The sequence below is a fragment of the Rhinolophus sinicus genome, chromosome 3, assembly GCF_057876585.1.
Source record: "Rhinolophus sinicus isolate RSI-liver-muscle chromosome 3, RSI-T2T, whole genome shotgun sequence".
Lineage (NCBI taxonomy): Eukaryota > Metazoa > Chordata > Mammalia > Chiroptera > Rhinolophidae > Rhinolophus > Rhinolophus sinicus.
In genome coordinates, this window is record NC_142503.1 from 41,242,500 (window position 1) to 41,258,197 (window position 15,698).

Sequence of the window (15,698 nt, forward strand, 5' to 3'; positions counted from 1 at the left end):
ATGACATGAAAGACAAAAAAAAAAAGACAAGGATGCTGTCCTAGATAAAAGGAAAATAAACAGATCAACTAAATGAAGTGTATAATCCTTAATTTGATCTGCTGAGTTTAAAAAACAACTATAAAGGACATTATTGGAATAACTGTGGAAATTTGAATATAGACTATATATTAAATAATAATATTGCATCAAATTGAATTTAATCCTATTTAATCAAAGTTAATTTTTTTGGTGCGATAATTGTCAAGATGTTATGTAGGAAAACACCCTTGTCTTCTAAGAATTATATGCTGAAGTAATAAAAATAAAGTATTATTAATGTCTGCAACTCACTCTTAAATGGTTCATGAAAAAAATATATATTATATATAATTTTATATGTGAAAATTATATATAATCAACATAATATATATGAAACCTATATACATATACATAAACACACACATACATATATGTATATAAGAAAGACATAGAAAAAAGACAGAGAGACTGAAAGAGAAAAGAAAATATGGCTAAATATTAACAATTGGTGAAACTAGAATATTTGGGTACCCACTGTATTATTCTTGCAAATTTTCTGTAGGTTTGCTAATTTTCAAAATAAAATGGAAGGAAATTTATTGGAAGTGCCAATCAAATGCCCAAAAAGATTAATATAAAAAGAACACATACCTCGACATATTTAAAAGCCATTTCATAACTCAAAAATTTAAAGATAACATCCTAAAATTTTTTCAGAGAGCCATAAATGCATCGTATAATGCATCACTGGATATAGATAGAAGATGAGAAAACAGTATCATCCAAGTTCTGAGAGAAACTTAGCTTAAACATAGATTTCTATATCCAGCCAATTAAAATTTAAGTATGAAGAGAGAGGGGGGTGGGAGGGAAGGAGAGAGGGGGGCAGGGGAAGTATTTTCAATCATATAAAGACTAAGAAATTTTGCATTCCACAGATCTCCTCTGAAATAATTAGTCAAGTATATGCTCCAACAAAATAAAAACTGAATCCAAGAAAGTGGAAGATATGGAATCCAATAAATGGTATACAAAGAAATTAAGAGTCCTAAATATACAGCATAACATATGTGAAACAATTATAAGAGAAAACCATATTCAACTTTATACTCTTAAAAATGTTATGCAGTGGATGATCTTCTAGGCACATGAATTAATAAAATTATCTCAAGAAAAGCAAAAATTTTGAATAAACCATTAAACCCAAACAATACTGAAAATGTAATCAATGATTCATCCCTTACTAAAGGTCCAACTCCCAGATGGTAGTAACTTATAGTTTTACTTACAGTGGACTCAAAAAATATTTTAAAGAACAATGAAGGAGAACTTTACCTACCATATATTAAAACCATGATAAGTAAAATATCATGGAACTAGCATAAAGATAAACAAATGAATAAATATGAAATAGAAGAGTATGGCCAGAAAAAGACCCACATTTATACTGGAACTTAATATATAAGAAAGAGCAGAAACATCAATAGTAAAGTCAGTAAATGGGTTTGGAGCAATTGATTCTTTATTTGAAATACAAATTTAGATCACTACATCATACCATAAGTAAAAATAAATTACATATGAATTAAAAGGCTGACCATTTTAAAACTGTATAAGTATTAGAAGAAAATATAGATAAAACATAAAGCCAAAGACATAAAGGAAAAAGATGAGCAACTTTGATCATAAAAATACTAACTTATGTACACATATATTATAAATAAAATTAAGACATATGATGCTAAGAGATATAAGCAGTATATATAACATGATCAGTATCCATTATATTGTATCATTTATTATAAAAGAGAACCCTTACAAATCAACAAGAAAGATAATCCCATTGTTTAAATGGGCAAATGATATGAATAGAAGTGTAAAAAAGAAGAAATATGAGTGGCCAATTAACATACAAAAATAAATTTTATCTCAATAGTAATTAAGGAAATGAAAAATAAAACTGCAATAAGATCTATTTTCCTCCATCAGATTACAAAAATTAAATATTGATAATACGATGACGTTCTGGCAAAGGTGTGGGGAAATGGGTCCTTTCATTTACTGTTGGTGAAAGTGAAGTGTAAATTAGCATGAACTTTTTAGAGGTCAGTGTGGCAATATATATAAACTACAAACTGTGAGTACATATGCTTTGTCCAGTTTTCTACTTCAAAGGATCTGTCCTATACAAATACTGGCATATTGCAGAGAAAGGGAACAATTACAATCTAAATTCCTTACTACGGAATACTACTCTATCCATTTAAAAGCATGAAATCAATCAAAATGCACTCACATGAAAGTATCTCTAACCATACTAACATGGCAAAGCAATGTGTACAACATACGTAGTATAATTAACTTTTTAAATGCTATATTTCTATTGAAATCCTACTATGTATAAGGCTTGGCTCTTCATAGTGGGCTTCTAGAATTGAAGAAAACATGAAGTTCCTAGCCTCACAGACTATACATATCTAGTTTGGAGATGGGAGATGAGGGTGGGGTTAGGGAGGGCATCCATAAACTACTTAGCAAATACATTAGTTAGATAATTTTTGATAGTGATAAATTCTGTAGTGGGAAGGGATGCCCAGCACAAAAGTGTTATCAATAAATGACAGCAATTATCTACTTGCAGATAAATCTTGACTCCATATATATTCTGGAGTTGAAAAACCTTTTAAATTCATATTGATCTCTTCTGTCTTTGAATACGTTTCAGTCAGAGAAGATACAATATGATCAAAATTCTGCAGAGATTTTGTAAAGTGACGGAAAGTACTAAACTGCAAGTCCAACATCCAAGGTTTTCATTTTTGTTCATCCACATTAGCAGAGCTAGATCTAGTCACTAAAAATGAGGATATTACTGGCCATTGCAAGCTCATAGGCATGTTTCAGGAATACATGAATAGTTGTTTAACTTTGTAAAAGTTACAGAATGGTATTTGTCTTATATAAGTAGAATTATTGCAGACAGTAAGTATAAACAAAGTGGTTGTGGATTGGATTCTCTTCACGCCTTTCTTGTAAACGGTGTATATGTGAAGAAGATAGAGAGAGGACTCAAAGAAGAAACATCACACCACACCAGCTTGTTTCCTCCACTGTTCTCATTGGAATAAAAGCTTTGGGCTCTATAGTCCTGACCAGAGAACTGGGGCCACTGTGGCCTCAGAGCCCACAGAGCAGAGAATTCCATCTGAGAGTGAATTGTTTTGCTACCATACTCCATTCTCCGAGACATTTCAATCCCACAGGAGTGTAATATGAGCCACGTATGCTTTCAGATGGCCCTATCCTCCTGAATTTTGAAAAGCAGAAGGCTGTTTTGGGAGAGCCCCCTTTTGTCCCTCTCTCAGATCTCAGAAGCCCTGGCTCAGACTCCCATCAAAAGGCTGACCCTGCCCAGAGGTGGGTAGCAAATGGACTGCATTTGCTGTACTCTACCAGGAAGCATACTACAAATGCTTTTAAGAGGTCAATGCCCTCCAACTGTGAAATGTAATATGCTAAATTATGTGCTTAATTAATTTCTACCCAACAGCATACCATAAAATTAGAAAAGCAATTCCATTACGCAGGATCAATGTGCATAAAATACCCACAAAAGGATTAAAAGTTCTCATCAGTAAACTGGTGTTTGTGCTTTGGCTGAATATTCAGAGGTCCATATCTACTACAGGCTGATGAATGGTGTACAGTTAATTACCACTTAATTGCTTGTCTCTTTCTCCTTGTGTTGCTACCATATCAGTTAGCAATTACGGGGATGAGATTTTTGCTAATTCCCTTCAGATTGGGAATCAAAGGGGAAAGCTTCCTGTTAGATTTTACTATGAACAACCATCCTCTTCACAAGTTTGTTTCATTTTCTGTTTATTTGTTTTGTTTTTTAAAAACATGCAAAAACAATCCCACCAGGATTAGGGAAACTGAGTTAAGAGGTAACCAGGTGTAACTGCTGTATCACGAATATTCAATGACATGGGCTGTAGCAATTTCTTACCTAGTCTAAAGCTGTATCCACATAATACAAATAAAACAGGATGACCAAGTAAAAGAGTATAGCCATCCTTTTTTTCCAGGCTACATAATTTATATAACAGAGTTGTATTATTTGTATAATTTTTTAAATCGTCTATCCAGCTCTTTACACTCCATGAGACAAAGACTATGTCTGTCTTTCATCTCTATATCTCTAGCATCAAGACCAATACCTGGTACTTAGCCGACATTCAAGAAATATTTGTACATGAGTGACTGAATGAGTGAGTGAATGAATGGCTGACAAAGGTAGGTTTAAACCCCAGTTCTCAGGTCTCATAGGCCATTCCCTTGGTACCAGGATACCCGAGCGTGAATGCACTAAGGTTCAAAGCAGAAAAAGACATTAACAGAAGACACCTAAGCCACGTCATTTAATTTCATACAAATTATGGCTGAACAACTTTGGAGATTTGTTGCCAGAAAAACGTTGATTTATTCACTTGAGATCAGTCCTGGTAAATACAAGTCTTAGTGGATTGGCAATGCATTTCTATGGACCACTCCCCAGGACATAGCACTTTAGTTGATGGCACTTCATGGTCTCAGCAGAGTAAGGCTAGATCTTGAGGCCTGGCTCTTTCCTCATAGGAGGATACACTAAAGAAGCAATGGACTGCTCGTCCAGTCTCTGCGCTTTCCACAAGAGAGCCTGTGTCAGAGTCAGAGAGAACAGCAAGAGCTCCCACTCTTCCTGCTGGAGTCCCTGCTCCTGGCCCTCTTACCTGCCCCTGCACCTGAGGACCAAAAGCAGCACGGTTTCCCAGATTGCATCCCCCACCCCAAGCTAACCTGGTCAAACTCACTAAGAAAGGGTAACAGAGCACCAATATTCCATCAAAGACGGAGCCCTTCCTTTTATCTTGATCTTCAGGTTGCATTGACCTCAAGCTATCTTTCCCAGAATGTTGTGAAAACATGCCACACACACACATACACTATATATATGTGTATATATGTAAGTGTATGTGTATATATATGTGTGTGTATATATATGTGTGTGTGTATATATATGTGTGTATATATATATATATATATATACACACATATATATACACACACACATATATACATATATAAATTATTTTAGTATTTGGAAAGTTATTAGTGTTAATGGAGTATTTGACTCAAAGCATAGCCAACCTTTGCAACGACATCTTGGGTATGCAAGTTGCATTTATGATTTCTTATCCCCTTTTCTTTACCAACACCCCCACCCCTTAGGAAAGGAGCCTGGCGGGGGAACCAAGAGCTTGGATAGCAAAATTGAGGAGAGTGCTGAAACACCTGCTCTAGAGGACTCCGCATCATCCCCCGTAGATATTCAGCAACATTGCTGGCAGGTTTCCACAGACATTGAGAACACTGAAAGGTAAGTGGGAAGGTACCCTAAATAGACTGCCAATCCTCCTCCACTTAACACTTTTCGGGGCTACAAGGAGTCAAGATTTTCTCAGAAACAGCTCTCAGGAAACTGAGTTGTGGGAAGGGAAGGGGTCCAGATCCTGCGCGGAATAGTAGCACGAGAGCGGACTCCCAGCGCTGCGCTCACCCACTCCACCCCATTGCGTCTCCATGGAAATGAAAATGTGCTTCCTCGGAAGGGGAGAAAGTTGGATCTACATACCATCACAGCTCTCTCACTGGGCCGGGTACCCAAATTATGCAAAGACGCCGGCTGTAAATTCTCGGATTTCAGGTGCATGGAATGGCCTGCTTAGCAGCTGCCAGTCAGGGGCGGAGCGTTCTGTCTAATTTCCTGAACAGCTTTTCACAGGACTCCCTTCTCTTATTCTCCCGGAATGTAGATGAGGGCCCCTTAGTGGTCAAAGCGAGTTAATGCATTTGTCTTAACAGTTGCTCACTCTCAGAGGGAGTTTCTTGGGAAGAAGAAATTCTACAATTATTCCATTTCACTTGGGGGAAAGGGGGCAATGATAATACAGTAAGTGTCATGTCTCATCTAGATGCTACAAATGCCATTCCATGAGGCAGAAGAACGAGGTCCTTGTTTATTGGCCTTCACACTAATATCTTGTCCTTTGCTGCTAATGTCCCCGGGAGTCAGCACAAAGCAGCTGAACGAACACTGGGCAGTCCCACCAAGTGCTCTGTGCGTGTGGGGTTGAGTCATTGACAAGATAATGAACATCTTATTTTTCTTATTTTTAGAAATGTAACACACAAGGGCATTTATAGCCATTGTGGTTCTACTTTCAGATTGTAATATAATTCTAAAGCTAATTACCAAATTTCTGTGTTTATAGAAAATTGAAGCATGTGGTAATTATGTACTATTAATAAAACTTGGATTTTGCATAAGCTTGGAAATCCAACAATTCAAACAATAAAGCTGTTTGGCACGGTTTGATAGAACTATAGACAAATGATGAGGGAGTGATTTATCCTAATTTATAAAATAGAAAATGCTTTGCTCTATTCCCAGGAAGAAATATCTGCCAGAGTGCCATGGTCAGGACATAATCCATCCGCAAAGCTTTTTTCCTTTTCAGAAACCTTGCACAGAAGCTATATCCAAGCCCTGCACGCTTGTAGAAAACAAGTTGCGGCTGGCAATCAGAATAGGAGAATATAGCCCACAGAGTGGCAGTGTTTCACTTCTGCCTAAAAGCCTGGATTCAGGTTCAAGGAGATCGGAATGACTGAGAGACGGCGACACATAGACCTGTCTGGGAAGGTGGTTTCCTCAGTTCCTCGGTCTCTCTGCCCTAAGAGATCAGTGGCTCTCACACTGAGCTGCACACTAAAATCACAAAGAGGGCTTTTTAAAAACGTTGATGACTGAGTCCCACTGTAAACCAACCAAATCGGGCTCTCACGGGGCGGGGGGTGGGGTCGGCGGTGGGGGCCTCAGCATAAAGTAATTCTCGCCTGTAGCAGCCAAGGCTGAGAATTAGTGCTTTCCAGGGAGACCTTGCCTCAATCGCACATATTGCATTCCTAGCCCTTTCCCACCTTGTGCCTCCCGCTGCCCAACCATCCATCTACCCTTGGGAGTTTTACAGATTGTGTCCCTTGCACTTCTGCCCTCCTTCTCCCTCCGCAGCCCCTCCCTACTCCTTTTAGAAACACCCTTTGGGCCTTGTCAGCATGCAGTGCTCCATTGACACATCCTCCCAATTGGGGGAAAGCATTCTGAACATTGTTACAGGTGTATTTCTACCCATCCGCAGCTGCTTTCCCCTCCTTTTCCAATCCACCCTTCCTCTTCACCTATTAGTCTATACTTGAGGAGGAGATCCCATGGGGTCTCTGGTCTCCCTAAGACAAGTGGTCCTCAAACCATGCTCAACAGAATAGTTATGTTTCATCAAATGGACAGAGGAATTTTACACCTCAAATTAAACGGTGGCTCTCTTTCCTCAAATGGCAGAAGAAAAATCTGTTCACAGATAGAATTTCCTCAGATTTAGGATCATCCTACCCCCCAAAGTTTCTTAAACTCTTGGTGCTTGCTATTGCTTGCCTATTTGAGAATTAACTAAAAGATGTATGTGCTCTTTTCAATGAAATCTACCACTGTCCCCCAGGATTTTAAGAGTGCTAATTCCATTGGACAATCACCTCAACGTGTGGGGAATCACTGTGCCAAGGATTTGAAAAGTCCAACTTGCCCCCTATCCCAGACTAGAAGCCCCCTAAAATGGCATCCTACTCTATAGTTCTGCGGTTTTTATGATCATACATACTCTGAGATGAGAGAGGATGTTGGAGGTGTGCAGTGGCACACATATATGTCAGTGGCTAGAAGAAGACCCAGCTGTTCCAGGTACCCCTCTCTCTCCCTCTCTCTCTCTCTTTCTCTGTTTCATCCACTGACAATTTTAGAATTTGTCATACTCTCCCATCATCCCAAGTCAGTTGAATTAACTGTTGGTCCTATAAATGCTTAATACCTGTGCTGCACCGAATTCCAATCATGGTGACTTTAGACAACAGCGAATGAACCTACACAACCACAAAAGCTGTCTGACCATAAAGCCTTAGAGCATCATCACCCAGTCTCAGCCTTGCCCAGGGTAACTCCTCCCTCTGTTATTCTAGTTGTGTTCCCTTTGCCTCCCCTTGGAAATCTGAAGTATTGTCTTCATGATCAGAAGCTCTTCTCTAATCTCAGCCAGATCCAACTGAAGACAGAGAGATGAGGGCTCCTAAGCAGAATGTCCTATGGAAATGTTTGCCAGAGTAGCTCTCTTCCCTTCCAGAGCCAACCTATCTCAGATGTTTTTCTTATAAAAGCAAAATAAATTCAATATTTGCCTGTTGGAAACTAGAGCTAGTACAATTTAATCACAGACTTTTATCCTTTAGTTGTCTCATAGAACAGAGTGTTTGAGATTGCATTTCAAAAATTTACAGCTGATTATTTTTTCTTTTTATCAATTTTACAGAGACATGCGAGAAATGAAAAACCTTTTAAGCAAACTCAGGGAAACTATGCCTTTACCACTGAAAAATCAAGGTGAGTCTTGCCATTTCTTTTTGAGGCAGAGGATGTTTTTAACGTGATAGCCTTGGGTCTTGTTTCTAGAGGAATCAAAGCAAGTTTTGTTTTTTTGGTTTTTTTACACAAACAATAGAAAACACTGAGCATGCATTTGTCTTTCCTCAAGAAAATGTGCTAATGAGAGTGGAGTCCCTCAGGTGAACACAGTTTTGCCTGAGGGTAGTAGCTGAGATATACTCTGACCTCAAAACAGACACCTTCTCCACTGGCCCTGTCAGTCAAGAGCATTGATTTATTGCCCATGCTGTGGAAAGCACTATACCAGGTGTGGCAAACACAAAAGGAAGGAAGACTTGGTCCTTGCCTCTAAGGAGTTTACAGCCTAGTGGAGGAGATTTAAGACTACTGCCAAAGGAAGTTCCCTAACATCTACACATTTAATTATCTAAAGAAATAATAGTAATAATGAACATACATTGAGAACTTACAGTGTGCCACTGTGATTATGCAGCCAATTCCCATGTGGCTTCCATACTACCAGGCAAGTCTCCGATGCCAGCTGGGTGTCCTACAATTCAACTGAATTCTGACACTACCTGAAAATAAAAGCAGATCCCACAAGTTAAGGGCTTTGTCCTAGAAGATTGCCCCCACACATACACACTTCAAACACCAATTGCAAATCCAAGTTGTCACCTTAATTTGCTAGAGCAGCTCACAGAACTCAGAGAAAGATGTTACTTACCAGATCACTGGTTTATCATAAAAGAGCATAACTCAGGAACAGCCAGGTGGAAGAGATACATAGGCAAGGTACGGGGAAAGGATGAGAGTTTACGTCTCTCTCTAAGTGTACCAACTCTCTCCAAATCTCACCATGTTCACCAACCTCGAAGCCGGTGGAACCCCATCCTTTTGGATTTTTATGGAGGTACACAGGCATGATTGATTAAATCATTGGCCTTCGGAGCTTGAACTCAATCTCCTGCCCCTTCCTCTCCCTTCCCTGGATGGGACTGAAGGTTCCAACCCTCCAATTGGTTCTCCTGGCAACCAGCCCCCATCTTTAGGTGTTTTCTAAAAGTTGCCTCATTAACATAAAAAAAGACTCCTTTTGGGCTCTGGTCACTTAGGAAATTTCAAGAGTTTTAGGAGGTCTGTACCTGGAAGAGGAAGATCAAATACCTATTTCTTATATAAATCACAATATCATAGCCACTATCCTTAATACCGTAGATTATTAACTTATTTAATTCTAATAACACATTTGAGAGAATTGCTATTAATGTTTCCCAATTTACAGGAAACTGAGGCACAGAGAGGTTAACTAACTTGGCTAAGGTCACACAGACAGTAAGTAGAAAGGCTGGATGTGAGCCCAGGCAGGCTATCTCCAGAGCTATCCTATAGGGGTACACATCCTAACACAGAAAGAGAAAGGGGATATTCACTAGAATGTAAGTTCTGTGGGGAAGGGGCCTCTAAGCTTCTGTTAACTATTGTATCTCCAATACCTAGAGCGATTCCTAGACCATGAACAATAAATGTTCGTTAAATGTGGACCCAACTTTGCAGCCCCAGGGTCTGCAGCTATGTACAAAGGACTAAAAATAAGCACGTTTACTAAGCATAGGTGGCCGGAGCAGCCTGAAGTAAAGCATCAGTTTCAGAGAGTGGTGCACAGAGGGTGGGGAAAAGGGTTTTAGAGGCAAGAAAGAAAGTCCTTTGCTTCCACTGAGCAAAGCCTGGGAGAGGGGGAGCAGGGTGCTGCCTGCCTCCGAGCAAGGACGGAGAGGATTTGGCAGCAAAGATGGAGCGCCTCTCAGCTCAGGGAACAGCGTAGCAGAAGGTGGAGAAGTAGAAGTGAGAACACCAGACGAAGATGCCAAGGTGTGGCCTGATTCGAATGGATGGAGGCAGCATGTCAGGAAATAAGAGGCAGGGGGTGCGGTGCATCAGTGAACCAGAAGCACCCCTGACGGGCCTGCTGACCCGGGCTGGCTGGTGTGAGCCATGGGTGTAGTGTCTTGGAGACCTGTCATATTTTAAGAAAGCAGTGTTTTACTATATGTGACCCCAGCATGCAAGTTTGTTACTAGAAATAAGCATGGGTTGGGACCAGGGACTCTAGATTAAGGCTAGCTTTGCGTCTGAATGCTGGCTCTGCAACTTACCAACTTTATGCTCTGGAACGAGTTGTTTAACTTCTGGAAATTTCCATTTCCTCATCCCTGAAAAAGAGATAATAGTATCACTTAGTTCAGAGAATTGTTGTGAGGATTAAGTGAAACAATCCATGCCATATATTTACTACTGACATACAGAGAACAAACATTCAACACATGCTTTGTTGTTGTGGTTGTTGCTATTATTTACCAGCTGGCCCATCCAACCCAGCTCAGGAAAACTCCAAATCATTATCAAACAGAACAATCTCTGCTCTGAACCACTCGCTCTGGAGCTAATTATGGGGGCATAGTCCATGAAAGTTGATCTTCAGCCTGAGGTTCAGAACACTGATCCCCGAGACTTTGGATTTGGGGCTCATGTCTGAAGCTATCCTTAGTTTCCTAATATGATGTTTGGCAAGTCAACCCCTATCAAGAGCTCATGGGCCCTCACTGTACTTCACATTCTGCTGCCAGGAGTGTGGCTGCCCAGGGTGCTGCAGTCTGAATTTTGGGTGTGCCTTATAGCCTCTGTTCTAAATCAAGCCCTCCGAAACGTTCCCTCTATATTTAGGGAAAATTCATCCAGCAGTGTTTGAGCCATGCATTAATGGAAAAAGAGAAATTTCATTTTGTTTCCTTAAGACATTTTTATCATCATAAAAAGTATAATGTAAATATTTTTATGTAACGTCGTATTACTTTTACAAACAGAAAAATAATTTGATTTGAAATACCTTTTAAATATAATAGTAATTAAAGATTGATACTGTGAGTAAAAACATGAATGAAAAGGGAGTAGTCATTGAAAGAAATGATCCCAAGGGCTTCAACCCTGAATTCATTTGGGGAACGAGAAGGAAAAAGCTAGGAGATGCCAGCACTTCTTTAGAAGGGAGTGATGCAGTAGGGTTGTAAAATAGTTTTTTTTTAAATTGAGGTGAAGTCTTGTGGGTAATTCAGGTTTCTTGATTTATGAGAGAAATGGGAGACCGTAGCATGTAAAGGTACACCACTGCTCTCTACATGTTTACTGGGTACTCACAGCATCACGTCACTGTGAGCTGACCCGTGGAGAGGGGCAGATGTGAATCTGGACTGCAGGGTCTGAGAAGGGCTGAAGGAAGGAGAACAAGCCTCTTTAGTCCCTCTGGGAATATTTTTTAGCAGATGCACATGGCACTGTTTTAATAAACAAACCAGCCAGATTGCTCTGTCTGACTATATATACCAAGATAGACCATGAGGACTTCTCCAGGACCTGTCTGATGTCTTTCCAGGTGATTCGTTTACTGTATAGCTAGGTTAATATATGCAGGAAATGGTATTGGGTAAAATGTAGAAAAACTTATTCCAGTTCTTTTCTGTAGGACCTAATTGTCAAAACACAATACTAACTGGATGAAAATCATTATAGGAAGCCATCTGTTTTCTTTCTGGCTTCTTGTTTTCTTTCTCTTTTTATTCCATTTATGTGTGTGTTTGAAGCAGAGAGAGGGGGAAAAAGAGGAAAATATATGACTCCTGGTCCCTCTTTTTCCTTCCTCAAACCCTGACCATGTGAAAATCCTGCCAGGCAAGTGCTAGGGGAGCCTACACTGGAAATGCTCAGATACCCCTGTTCTCCAAGCTCCATCCAAGTGCTCGAAAAAGGAACTGTTCCACATTTATTTTAGCATTGAAAGGTTTAATCAGATCTTGCCCCCTTCCTCCCACAAGCAAAACTTGACAAGTATTTGCTTTAAATTGATTTTCAGTGGCAAATAAAGGAAGGTAGCCAAGAGGAGGAATTTTAATGGTTAGTGATTATACCTGCGTTTTAGACAGGGCCTCTTTCCCATCCTTCCAGCTGAAGATTGGACACAACGAGGAGCACAAAGGAAAAGCGAGCCGCCCTTGTTTGCTCCCAACACTGTCCAGACCTCCTGGCTCCCAGCCCACTAGTCTATCCACTGCTTCAGCACCTCTCCTGTCCTACATTCTGGGTCACCGCAATGCTGTAGGGCGCTTCATTAATTATGATAGCCTTGCTGTGTCAAATGGATTACAAATAGAACCACCTGTGGTGAGCCCACAAGGTTACTGACAAAAGCTGAAAGGAGATTGGAAAGTGAAGGACGAGCATCTTCCAAATGCATGTTGTAATCAAGCAAAAAATGGCAGAAACAAATTAAACAAAATAAGCCCAAAAGACCGTTTCACCTTTTCAAAAACTTAATGTATACTGTGGGGTGTGTTGGCACACTTCATTCTTGCCTAGAATTTGGTTGTTGATACAGTAGGATCACCCTAAAGTGGATCCGCCAGGAACTGGATCTGTTCTAGAATGGGTACCCTCCTGTAGACAGTCCTATTCCAGACTAAATTGGGTCTAGGGACAATGCCCCAGACTCGTACCCCTGATCCACCTCCATCTGGACCCCCATAGCCAGAACCAACCAGGTCTTTGCTTAATGCGGTGGTTCTCAAAGTGTCCTTTAGGAACCAATAGCATCAGCAGGTCTGGGAACTCTTAAGAAATGCAAATTCTCTGGCCCCACGACAGACCTACTACCTCTAGAGGTGGGGCCAGCGATCTGTGCTTGAACAAGCCCTCGGACGATACCGATGCAGCTCATGTTTGAGAACCACTGGGTTCGCTGAAGGTCACTTTTTTTTTTTTGATTGGAAACTTGCCAACTGCAGTTCTAATACAAGTACTTCTCTTGACTTTACCTAAGAGCATAGCTTTAAATTCAAACACTCAGTTTGTTATTTGAAAACTCATTTTCATGTCCTTCTGTTTTTTAGCATGTCACTTAAGTAAGACACCTTTTATTAGCAAAAGAAATTTGAGCAATAGAGACATTGTATTATTGTGCCTTAGGGGACTCTGGTGTCCCTAGCTTCAGAAGTATCCAAGGATGAAACACTGAATGACCGAGGTTTGAACTTACTGATGACTGAATTTCCTAGTCTTCTTTTCTCTCACTTTTTCCTATGCTTCCCTTCCTTCCTTTTCCTTTCTCACTTTTTATTTTCACATTTAAAACTGTCCAAAGTCACAGTTGTCTGAGACTATGTACTTTGGAGAAAAAAAATGCTACAAAAGTCTCAAACATTCGCAATAAATATCAAAAATGTCCCAACAATGTCAGGTGGATTAGCCCAGAAAGCTTAGAATGAGTGGGGAAACAGTCCATTTACCTCATATTCCTTTGGCAACCCTTTACTTCAGAGACAGGATTTCAATCAATGTGAAAAGACATTTTTCCTTGGAGTTGAATTCGCTTCAAACTATTCCAAGCACACTTACTGCTCCGTGAATTTCAGCATTTACTGCAGGTGTCAGCTTCCTATGGTGTAGAAAGCTGCTCTGACTTTCTGCCAAGAATTTTTGAGCTTTTGTGTCACCTCAGCCTTAGGTGATGATGAGACAAGCTCTGAGCTGGGCAAAGTTGTCATAAATACTCTACAAAGATGCCCCAAACCAGCAGTCGTCCTTAACAGGCCGCCTGCTCTTTGCTTAACATCCTGGCACTTTCTCATCAAACCTAACAATTCCGATTCGCTTTTGAGTGCTATATATGCTTATGTGTGTGCGTGTATACACAAAAGAAGACTGAGTGGGGAGAATTTCAATAGCACAAAAGGTTTCTAATTCACTGTAATGAATGCACAGATACAAGGGTCAGTCTTGATACAAATCTCATACCTGTCTATAATACCTGTGTGCTTTTAATACATAAAAAAAGAGAGAGAATGGGAGCAAACATACCACCACAGCAGACAGATACCACAGCACACATATGCCCACTTTCTTTGTAAATATAACATTATAGTGGACATTTCCTCATGTAGTGGAAACCAGAACTGCTTTTTATAATATATAAATACCAGTAAGGTCACTCCCCAAATCTCTTAAATGTTTGGAGAAAGGGAAAGATATATGGGAATTCAGGAAATAGATCTGCTAAGTCTTAAAGAACTAGAAATACAAAGATTTTTCGTCCCTATAAATATCTTCATAGTTTGGTTGATTCTGTTCCAAGGCAGCGTTGAATTCCAGATGAACTTGAGTTTCAGGAAGTATAGTCAGTATGCAAAGAGATACTGAAAAGTAAAATACTTTACCCTTCAGAATCTCCTATGTCTTTGCCATGTCTAGTTAGGTTAAGTTCATTGCTCCTTTGGTAGTTAAAGAAGTAAGAGTCCTAAAATGGTGAGAAAGTAGGTTATCTTTCTGTTCTAAATATATCATGATTCATCTCTGAGAGATTATTCTGAGAAATCAGGCTTATATATAATATCTCAGATTGCTTTCAATGTCTTAACTATTGGGGGCAAGTTTAACTATAAAAGAGAGATGTCCTATTTTTAGCTCTCAAAATGTTGACATCCAGATCATAGTGATTTATATTTCACTATGTAAAGGACAAAGAGAATCTTCTTCCCCCCACCCCCATGCTAGCAGAATATGAATCTTAAGAGAGGATTTTAACCTGTGGGGACTGGGAGAGTGGACTGTGTTTGATTAATTTGATGTGCCCCGCTGGGGCGCCCATTTTTGTCCCCGTCTCCTATTTACTACTCCAGTTCCATCTAAATATACAAAGTAGTGTTCCATTCCAAGGAACACTGTCACCTTGGTGGTGATGCTAATTTATTTAAAAGTATGACACCTGAGAACCTTTGGGGAAGGGGAGGAAAAGCTTGGGCACTTGATTGACACAATTTATGTAAGAGGACCAGAAAACGAGGACGCATTGCTGTCCTTGACAGTTTCTGAATGTCTAGGCTCAGTGATCAACAGAAAACAACCCTCATCTACAAACCAGTTTTAGTGAGGTGGGATACATTCTTCCCTTTATCCATGTCTTCACCTAACTCCTGATTCTGGGCTCTTTCTCAAGGTCCCGTCTGCTCCAGAGCTAAGCTCTGCTCTGGAAGGGCAGTGCAACTAATCCTGGCAGAGTTTAGGTCCATAACCGTTGCCAACACCAACTAGCCAT

At 39.9% G+C, this 15,698-nt stretch overlaps 1 protein-coding gene and 1 long non-coding RNA gene across 5 annotated transcripts in view; one reads left to right on the top strand and one right to left on the bottom strand.

The window, feature by feature from the left end:
* LOC141570702 (uncharacterized) overlaps positions 1–5,904 on the bottom strand; it is a 42,792-nt gene extending 36,888 nt beyond the window's left edge. The window contains exon 1 of the long non-coding RNA XR_016020623.1: positions 5,699–5,904. This is a non-coding gene — a long non-coding RNA (uncharacterized LOC141570702). The remainder of the gene's footprint in view (positions 1–5,698) is intronic.
* RGS7BP (regulator of G protein signaling 7 binding protein) overlaps positions 1–15,698 on the top strand; it is a 92,782-nt gene that overhangs the window by 69,326 nt on the left and 7,758 nt on the right. For 3 of the 4 annotated variants that reach the window (XM_019743792.3, XM_019743787.3, XM_088796522.1), the window contains exons 4-5: positions 5,296–5,443; positions 8,484–8,554. In XM_019743792.3, the coding sequence (XP_019599351.1) occupies positions 5,296–5,443; positions 8,484–8,554 (219 nt within the window). Of the gene's footprint in view, positions 1–5,295; positions 5,444–8,483; positions 8,559–15,698 lie in introns of those variants that run through there. The other variant, XM_088796523.1, reaches the window with a different exon arrangement.